Raw genomic sequence first — 11,153 nt, forward strand, 5'->3', positions numbered from 1 at the left:
GGCCAGAAGGGCCATCTGGCACAGAATGCAATACACTGGTATTTGTGACTTGGTAAAGGGCGAGATCAGTGGGCACAGCTGCTGTTGGGAATGTGGGCAAACAAGGAACAGGACTAGAAGCCAACACTGATGCTGTTACTGCTGAAACCATCAGACCCTCATGCTGTGACCCCAGGACACAGCCCAGACACAACCGTCATGGGACAATAAACTAAAAAATGGGAATGCCCTGGCAAATCGGGAACGGTTGGAAAGGATCGATCATTGGAGCCCATCATTTCTCCTGCTAGGTAATAGAGTGTAAAGTTTTCAAAATAATTTTAATAGAAAAAAACCCCAGAAAAATCTAAATATGAACACTAGAACATCAAAGAAATAGAGGTTTTCCATATATGTGGGAGTAATAGCAGCAGAAGTAGTAAAGTAGTATAAAGTGATAGTAGTATTAGTAATAGTCATATTGCTGTATAAACATAATAATACAATATTGAATAAACCAGAGGTGAAGAAGCACAAGAGCACCACCCAGTGCACAGGAGGAGTAACCACAGATTAGCAAAAGTTACTACACTATGCAGCTGGGGGGGGGGGGGGGGGGGCTTGCTGATCTCAGGCTCGGTAATGTAACATCATTCCATCAATGTATCCAAGGATTCCTCAGTCCATACTGCAATAGAGTCATTAAAGTCTTCATTTATTATGACAATATTATACTTACCATATATGCCTTGTACAGGAGGATTGCAGAACACACATTCCAATACACTTGACAATGAATAAAAAAGTGAAAAGAAAACCAACAAAATGTAGAAAAATGTCAATTTGTTCTAATATAGCACAAATGTTTAGGAGCTTTATTTAAATCTGTCTTTATTCTTCCTGGCCGGGCTGGACATATGATTGACATGTGTTTCCCATCCTCATCTATCCTCCAGCAGGGAACAGGTCCTGAATGCTGCTGTAGAGAACTGGGCTCATGTGATGAGGTGAGCTTGGCTCCTTGAATCATTTCCCTGTCAGCTCACAGAAGATGTTGCATAACATTGGGTGTCAAATCCTGGAAAAGACCGAATCTGGAGCAAAGACAATATGGGGCAGCACTAGAGCTTGGGGAGGGAGAACATTGCTTGTTTTTGTAAACAGGCCCCCCTCCTACCACATGAAATAATAAAACTGGAAATGAGTTTTAAGGCCATTTAAGGAGAACAATAAAATCAATGGTGAGAAGAAGTGCAATGTAATTTCTATGTAGTATAACCATGCCATTAGCTGCTCTGTGGCCCTGGAGCAGAGGGTCCCGTAATTTGACTATATAATATTTTCTTAGGCAGGGGAAGCATTGGGAGACTAAAGCCAAATAGAATGAATGTGTAATTAGTGTAGGTACCATGTAAGCATACATCGGTGTTATAGCTTTAGAATGGTATATGTTTGAATAGTGAAATTGCTTTTGAGAACTGTGGTGGAAAGAAGTGGACATGTGGTCCAATTAGATCTGTGCTTCTGTGGCTCATTATATACGGTTTTCCTACGCTATGAGTTAGTATTTCTGAAATCAGCAATTACAGTAGATAAGCAAACATGTGACCAGCTACAGAAAACGCCAGCAGTCCTAAGATTTAGACTTACCTTCCCCTAGGACATGAGTCTTGTATGAGGCAGAACTTGATGAGGCTCCACAATGGACATCATGAACTCTGTTATGTCACATGTATGACCATTTTCCTGGTTAGATTCTCTGGAGGCATTTATGCTTTCCATGGCAGGTGGACATATTTTAAAATGTCCATAGCAGAACACCTCTCAGAGGCATTGAGGGCCAACAAGTCCCAGAACATCTGCCTGGCTTCAATGGAGAATTGTTGCCACTTTCCTGGTGCCAAGGATAGATCTTTTTTCATTTGCCACCAAGCAAACGCCCGATACATGGGGTCATGACCCTCTGCTTCTTTCCAAGGAAACGAGCCGGTCATAGCTGTGTACAACAAGACTCCAAACGCCCACACGTCAATGCTCGGGTGCAGCAGCAATTGATCTCCTTCTTTTAAGCTGCACAATTCCGGAGCATAATATGGGATGGACCAGGACATACATGGTGCTTGAGTGCCCCGGAGCCTTGTCAGTCCAAAATCTGCTAATTTGACTTCCTTACATTCAATGTCCATGAGCAAAATGTTGTCCAGTTTAATGTCCCGATGGACCATTCCTCTGCTGTGCATAAAGTCTAAGGCACTCGCTACCTGTGGAACAAAACTCTTTACAACATCTTCATTTAAACCAACCTGTAGGGAAAAAAAGAGAGAATATTAGTCACTAGACACAATATAGCACAATGTTACCCAACATATTGAACCCACCTTACCTCGTGTACAGGGAAACAAACATACATTAGCTGAATACACAAGGAGTATGATTAAAGGAAACCTGTCAGCATACAAAATGGTGCCATTAATGGTGCAAGATCCATCTTAACCCATCTTACTCCATTTTAAACCTTGCTTCATATCTTGAGTGATACACAGACCTAAAACAACAAGCGTATGCCAACTATACATCCTACCAACTCACTTAAAACTCAGAAATGCTTTAAAGCAACTAAAACTAGAAATTGTGACTTTATAAAGATCAATACATTTTTGATACAAACTTACATTTAGCTTTACTATTGAATGAAGGTTTCCAGCTGGTGCCACCTTCTGGACAAAGACATAGTCGTTGCTGGTTTGGAAAGCGATTTCATGGGTTGCGATGATATTTGGATGGCCGCTGAGACTAAGAGACATTCCGTATTCCACTAGGAAGTTGTCCATTGGAGTTGTCTCTTTACTCATCAGTTTCATAGCCACCAACTCATCTGTTAAAAAGAAAGACATAAAAAGACAATGAGTATCATAAACCCAACGTTAGAGAAATGATGAAGCTTGCTAAAAACCTGCTAAAGTTAGTTAAAAGTTTATGTAAATCTAAAAGCTCTGACTTATTAAGATCCATAATCATCACTCAAAAACTGGAAGCAAGGGGGGCTTGGAAAACTTAGAAACTTAAAAATGCTGCTCAAAAGCACTCAGAAGCACAACTGATTCTGTAAATCATTCTCTTTACATGAATTAGGCTACAAATTTACCTGAACCCCGATGTTTGGCCAAGAGGACCTTTCCGTACGATCCTGTCCCGAGCTCTTTGATGGGGTGGAAGTGGTCTGTGACTTCCATCATCCTCAGGTTTTCTGAGGTTTCGGCAATGAGCTCAAGAAGTTTCCTTGCAGTGTTCTTGGTTACTTCTACAATGCTAGAAGCCATTCTGGAATCACAACATCAAAACATACAAATTAGTTTCATTTGGCACTAATCATTAGTAAGCGGCATTAATCATCTCTCTGGATATCACCCAGTTACTGTTATTAATTGTCACCTTCATTAGAGGTGGGGGGAGGGGTAGTATTGTAACTAAAGACAGTTATTTTACATTTTAAAGCTGATATATGCTTACAATTCTTATTAAATACATGCTGGGCTTATGTTGATGAGCTTTTATTCACAGCAAGTGGATATTGCTTTCCTATATAAGTCTATGGTAATGCAAAACCCACTTGAAGCCGATGAAATTCACCTGTCAATATACAGTATTATAAATTATTTTAGAAGGGTCTCAAATGGACATCAAACTGATTCTATGGACATGAACCCTTACTCTGATACATACAAGTTATATGTAAGAAGTCCAATTATTTTATAGATTCCAAAGAGAGAAAGGAGTGATGTAGAATGGCACTGGGCAAAGGACCGAGAGTGCCATCATTCCAAACCAACAAATATCTACAACAAGGTAACAAGCGGGGACTTCCTAGGATGGCAGCCAGGGATATCAATTCAAAACATAGGGATACAAATTCCAAATGTATTAGTCACATCATACAAAAGTTTTTGTATTGAACATCATGTGTGAATCTTTTAAACTTTTGCATGATATGACTAACATTTATGAAAATATCTTTTATAGCTGGGTGTTGACTTTCTGTCCTTAGGTGCCATCCTAGGAAGTCCCTGGTTTTACTTTGCTGTAATACAGTAAAATTATTTACTAAAGATATGTGACTTCCTGAGACTTCAAGCACAAATCCAACCAAAGAATTTGGACAAAAACCGAAAAGGGTTAGAACATCTTTTAACTTTTTTTTGCCATTTCTGACGTCCGATCTTCCCTCACTTTATGTGTGTGGTCAGCAAAACCTCCTTTAGGAGAACACAAGTGGGGGAAGAATGAAAACTTTTATTAGGTTTTGTAAATTTTTTTTGTCCCATGATATTTTTATTAAAGATTAATAACAGGTACATAAACAGAAGATTTGGTGGCTATTTCCAAAGGTGACCAATATCAATTCACAATAGGAAATATTGCAGAGTCAGGTATAACTGGACAATGAAACTGCATTCTAGCATGATATAGTAACAGGGAAATACAAGGGGTCCCTCATCATGGACCTATATTGGTCTTGCTATGCATACACCATAGATGAGTGTTTCTCAACCTTTTCTTAGCCAACGTGCCCTTTACAATTCCACACAATCTTGAGGCACCCCATGCTAAAATGTAAGAACGAAACAAATAGTTTTACGTAACGCAGCAACATCCACACAAGTAGGACCCCCAACATTAGAAGTGGTTTGTTCTTTCATAGCTATTGCACCTTTGCACATTGCTACCAACATGTCCCAACATTCTCCCTCACTCAGCTAAAGTGACCCCAGTGCTGATGGAGAGGGGCAAACAAGGATTCAGGTGACTGATGTCCTCCTTTTCAACCAATTACATCATCCGTTAGGATGTCAGCGGCTGGACCCCACAGAACCCAAGGTTGTAATGCTGCACAATACAAATTTGTGGTTTGTGTAACAAAAAGGCAGGACTGATCCATTTACTGTCATTGGGGAATTTGGGGCAATTTTCCCAAGTCACTGCTGAAGAACTCAGCACCCTGGTTTGGGAAAAAAAAAAATCTACCACAGAATATTCTAGCCAGACTAGCAAGCCATGGATAGAAACAGAAAGATAAAAAGGCAGGTTTTGCATTATACATGTCATAGGACAAGATAGTTAGAGGACTCATATCTTTGTCAGGTGTTTATTGCCATGTGTGTCCCAGTATTGGGTCACTAGCGGATCTTCCCAATAAGGACCCAGGTGGTAATAAAAACCTGACAGAAGTTATAACTCATTCATAAATCAGGCAAATAAATGGGATTGGCTGGAGTTGGCCTCTAGCTACAGCCATTGTATTGAGTTGCTGGTCAGAGTTGCCAACATTCTAGTCAATGTTATGTAAGCTTGTCATTGTAACAATATAGTGGAAGAGAAAATAGAACCCCACATGTACTAAATATGACAAATGGGAATAGTGGAATTTGGAACCCGATTACTATAAAAAAAAACATTTTTTTGCTGGATTGTGATTTCAAACCAAACTGAAAATTACCTAACAGACAATCTAGGATGACCTAAGAAAACCGGTATAATTTTACTTCTAGGATACATGAAGAAAGAAAATCTCAATGTATGTATGAGGTTGGTTATATTCTAAAAAAATGCAATCAATACACAGACCTCTAAACAAAAGAAAATAATTTATTCATACTTGTAGGGCAATAACAGGCAATTTAGATAAAAGGTAAAAAATCTAATTGAGGGAACATAAAAACGTTTGTCTATTTAACTTACTGATAAAACAGGTTCTTATTGGAAAATTTGGAAAAGCAAAGAAAATTAGGGGGGAAACAAAGTTTCATGTACAAAAAGACAGACAGGAATGGTGAAAAAACTTTTGATGGTGAATTGTTGTTTAACACACAACTACTAATCTACAATCTCTCAGACAACCTCGGATGGAACGGTTTCATTTTATTTCAAGGGAAGATGAAGAAAGAACATCGGAATGTAATGCATGAGGTTGGGTAGATTGTAGAAATTACATATTGCAGATATTCCATCAATCTATGGATCGCTCAACAAAAGGCAATCATTTAATCCTTCTTGTAGGGTAATAACAGGCAAGTGAAATAAAGATAAAATCTTCTAAATTCTGGGAACATTAAACATTTTTTATTTATTTAATCTTTTTGCTACGACATTTGTATTGCTGGGTTGTCATTGTAAAATATGATGAATGAGAAATATAGGAAAACAATGGCGTGTACAAAAAGACAGACAGGAATGGCAACATATGAAACTTAGGGAAATAAAAAATCTTTTGGTACTGAATTGTTTAGCATGCAATTGCTAATCTACAACCTACCAGACAACCTCGGATGGAACGGTTTCATTTTATTTCAAGGATACATGAAGAAAGAACATCTGAATGTAATGCATGAGGTTGGGTAGATTGTAGAAATTACATATTGCAGGATAATGTGGATATTCCATCAATCTATGGATCTCTAACCAAAGACAATCATTGAATCCCTTTTGTAGGGCAATTTAACCTTCTGTTAAGAAATCTGTATTGTTAGGTTGTCATTGTAAAATATGATGACAAAGAAAATTAGGAAAACACTTGCATGTATGAAAAAGTCAGACAGGAATGGAAAAATTACAGGAATGGAAAAATTACAAAAATGGCAAAATTACTAAAAATGGCAAAATTACAGGAATGGAAAAATTTTGAATTCAGTAAAAAAAACTTGATTTTGAATTGCGTTTAACAAGCAACTGCTAATCTACCATCTAACAGACAACCTGAGGCATCATTGTTTTTTTTAACTATTTCAAGTGTACATGAAGAATGAATATCTGATTGTAAAGCTTAATGATGAATATATTTTAAAAAGTAAATGATCACAATATCATGTGGATATTTAATCAATATATCAATCTCTAAAATAAAAGGCCTATTTGTCTGACAATAAATAACAGGTCAGTGAAAAAATAGAGAACATTCTACATTTATACTATTTACATTTCTGCTAAGTACATCTCTTAATTGTAGAGAAAAACCCTAGAAAAGGATAAAACTGAGGATTATAAAACTATGAAGTTCTATGACTTACTTTGGAAAATGAAGGTATAGATGGTCTCCAAGTCGGTCTTCACGGAGGAAATCTATGTGGTCTTCTGAAAAGCAATTCTGGTGGGAAGCAATGTAGAATATAAATCACTTTTTGCTACAAGAAAAATGAGGGTCACTGAAAGTAAGGAGTGGAGGTCTGGTATATATGTGAGGAGAAAATGGAATTTGTTAATTGATGGGAGATTCTGATTGGCCAACACACAGGAGCTGCTCATTAACATATGATTGGTGACTTTGGAATGGGCTCCTGAAGGGTGGAGCAGGTAGGTCCATATGAATGGGGATTGTTTATGCTGTGCCAGTGTGATGAGGGCGGGGAAATTACCCTGAAACTAATTTTAAATGATTTAATTAACCAAGGAAACAGTTTCTAGATGCTAAGATTTATAGAGATAATGTATAAAATGTCTTAATATTCTTTTTTCTTTATAATATCTTTTTATTAAATTGTTCAGCATAAATTTACAAAAATGCTAAATATCACATATATACAAATTTAAAGATAAAAAATACGAAAAGAAAAGAAAAAGGGTATAATAAATACTACAACACATTCACAATATATGAAATACATTAGATAATATTCAGCGTAGGAATGCTTTCTGTTAGATATCATAGAATCTGTTAGAGTAAATAAGGGAGGAGCTCTGCTGACTTCCATCATCCAATTATGTGCAAGCACAACTTATTTTTTTTCTTAATTTTCCTGGCATGTGATGTGACAGGTTGATGAGATTTTTTGGCTAGAATGTTCTAGGGTATATAGCTGTGTATATGTGGTCAGAGAATCAGAGATTAATCATCTTCTATTTTTTATTCTTTTATCATCAGTTGAGTTTGTCTCATTTATAGGGAATATACAGGGGTTAGACAAAAGATGGAAATACTCCACCATTTGCAGGTGTGAAAGTGACCCCATGTTTGGAGGTGAATGCAGAGGTGATGTAACACATTTATTCTTCCGCTGTGTGATGAGACACCTAGCTAACAGGTGGGAAGCCTCACTTTCCTCATTCTCTGCATGCGCTGCTAGTAATACAGAGCAATGTCAGAGCTTAATGAAAGAAAAAAATATTTCCAGCTAGCAATAAATGAAATCATGTTTTGGTACTGAATTGTTTAGCATGCAACTGCTAATCTACAACCTACCAGACAACCTCGGATGGAATTGTTTCATTTTATTTCAAGGGAACATGAAGAAAGAACATCTGAATGTAATGCATGAGGTTGGGTAGATTGTAAAAACAACATATTGCAAGTTAATGTGGATATTCCATCAATCTATGGATCTCTAAACAAAAGACAATGATTGAATCCCTTTTGTAAGGCAATAACAGGCAAGTGAGAAAGAAAAAATAATTTAAATTTTGGGAGAATTAAAAACAGTTTTTTTTCTATTTAACTTTCTGCTAAAAAATCTGTATTGTTAGGTTGTCATTGTAAAATATGATGAAAGAGAGAATTAGGAAAACACTTGTATGTATGAAAAAGACAGACTGGAATGGCAAAATTACAGGAATGCAAAATGTGATACTTTTGATTTTGAATTGTATTTAACATGCAACTGCTAATCTACCATCTATCACACAACCGAGGATGGAATTGTTTCATTTTATTTCAAGGGTACAAGAAGAATGAACATCTGAATGTAAAGCTTAAGGCTGAATATATTTTAAAAATAAATGACTGCAAGATAATGTGGAGATTTAATCAATATATAAATCTGTAAAATAAAAGGCCTATTTGTGTGACAATAAATAACAGGTAAGTGTGAAAAATAGAGAACATTAAACAGTTTTACTATCTAACTTTCTGCTAAGTACATCTTCTAATAGTAGAAAAACCCTAGAAAAGGATAAAACTGAGGATTATAAAACGATGAAGTTCTCTATGACTTACTTTGGAAAATGAAGGTATAGATGGTCTCCAAGTCGGTCTTCACGGAGGAAATCTATGTGGTCTTCTGAAGAGCAATTCTGGTGGGAAGCAGTCAATGGAGAAGATGAATCACTTTTGCTACAAACAAAATGAGAGTCACTGAAAGTAAGAACTGGAGGTCTGGTATATATGTGAGGAGAAAAAGGATTTTTTTTAAATGAGATTCTGATTGGCCAACACATAGGAGCTGCTCATTAACATATGATTGGTGACTTTGGAATGGGCTCCTGAAGGGTGGAGCAGGTAGGTCCATATGAATGGGGATTGTTTATGCTGTGCCAGTGTGATGAGGGCGGGAAATTACCCTGAAACTAATTTTAAATGATTTAATTAACCAAGGAAACAGTTTCTAGATGCTAAGCTTTATAGAGATAATGTATAAAATGGCTAAATATTCTTTCAATAATCTATTTTTATTAAATCACTCAACTTAAATTTACAAAAATGCAAAATATCACATATATAAAATTAAAAAAAAAATAGTGGAAAACATTAAAAAAAAAAAAAGGGAAAAAATAGAAGGGTATAATAAATACCACAACACATTCAAAATATATGAAATGCATTAGATAATATTCAGCGTAGGTGTGCTTTCTGTTAGATATAGATGTATATAAAACAGGACGTTTAGCCCAAATCATCAAACATCTCAAGGGTGCAGTATGGGCAAATCCTGTCCTGTCCTGTCTCTGCCAATCACATCTGTGAGGCATTTCTCCTGGTAAGCTAGAAGAGGTTATTTATTTTATAAACTAATAAACAGTGAAATTTTTTTTTAAATCTGAACATTAGAACATTGTCATAGCAACGGAGGGTTTGAAATATAAGCTTTTAGTTCTATATAAAGTTAATCAGCAGTAAAACAAATTAGAAAAATCCAAATCTGAAATCGGAACATCATAGAAAGGTTTTCCAGATATGTATTAGTACTACTAGTTGTAAGAAGTAGTAAGTAGTAGTAGTAATAGTAATAGTTAAAACACATTTAAATAATATTTCATAAACCAGAAGTGGAGATACACAAGAGCACCACCCTATGCACAGGAGGAGTAACTGCAGAATAGAAGTTACAACATTATGCAGCCGGTGGGGGACTTGATCTCAGGCTCAGACTTTGGAATGGGCTCCAGTAGGGTGTAGCAGGTAGGTCCATATGAATGGGGTTTGTGTATTCTGTTCTGTTGTGTTGAGGGTGGAAACCTGAGCCGGAAACTAAGTTTTCTAACCAGTTTTAACATATATTATGTAATGGGCATATAGTGATTTGTTAAAATGCTCCAACGTTCTAAACACAATGACATTGACCCAATTTATCCATGGAGAAAAGTTTATGTGTAAAATATCTGTCTAAATAAATGAAATATAAACATGCATCCATATATAAATCATAAATACACAATCTAAAATCAACAGAGAACTCCGCCCACCTGAGACTATAAAGTGGGCAATATATATGAACTGACAAAGGCTGGAATGCTGAGCTGTGATTGGACCCTGAAAGTAAAGTTATTCTTTAAAGGTTTTAACAAAGATGTTCCATCACTAAAAGCTTCAAAAATCTTCTGCAGATTCTTACGATATATACTAATCTTTTACAAGCAGAGGATTTACATATAAAGTTTGAGGCCAAAATACATTTTTCTGCTATGGGGCTTCATCACTAGTCATTTTTAGTAATGTGGAACTGCTCAGACTCAGCACTGCGCTCATACACATATATGTTCATTGGGGGGATGAAGGAACTTTCCCTGAGATGGTGAAATGTATGTCTTTATTGTCATGTTTGCTTTGTATTTGTTGTATTTTGTCTCCACAATCTACTTTACTTTAAATGTTCACTTTGAGGTCACAAAACCGAAAGTAGAGAGTACTCCATTGTGACAAGTCCAGATCACATTGGGAGATATATTATTTTAACTGAAAAGGTTAATAAAAACCCTGATGTTGGTAAAATCCAGATTTTCTTCTCTCCTAAGGGTAATGAAGTGTTTTTGGGGTGCCATAGTAAAGGTAAGGAGGTGGCCTCACCAGTGTGTCCCATACTTCCAGTACTTTATTGAGCAAGGCATAGGGAATCATAGACCAAATGTGGAGGAAATGCAGGAAATAACCAGCTACTCTGCATTAGGTTGGATAGTAGAACATGCTTGATAAT

The 11,153-nt window shown here is 36.4% G+C and overlaps 1 protein-coding gene across 1 annotated transcript; it reads right to left on the bottom strand.

Annotated features, from left to right (window-relative positions):
• Positions 1-1,748: 1,748 nt before the first annotated feature.
• LOC149460391 (serine/threonine-protein kinase SBK1-like) lies at positions 1,749-3,299 on the bottom strand. The gene is made up of 3 exons (XM_089679756.1): positions 3,125-3,299; positions 2,652-2,854; positions 1,749-2,282 (listed from the first exon to the last, which is right to left on the bottom strand). The coding sequence occupies exons 1-3, from the start codon at positions 3,297-3,299 to the stop codon at positions 1,749-1,751; spliced, it is 912 nt and encodes a 303-aa protein (XP_089535882.1).
• Positions 3,300-11,153: the final 7,854 nt, after the last annotated feature.

Source organism: Staurois parvus, unplaced genomic scaffold, assembly GCF_062004578.1.
Source record: "Staurois parvus isolate SC_StPar_1 unplaced genomic scaffold, SC_StPar_1.0 ptg000231l, whole genome shotgun sequence".
Lineage (NCBI taxonomy): Eukaryota > Metazoa > Chordata > Amphibia > Anura > Ranidae > Staurois > Staurois parvus.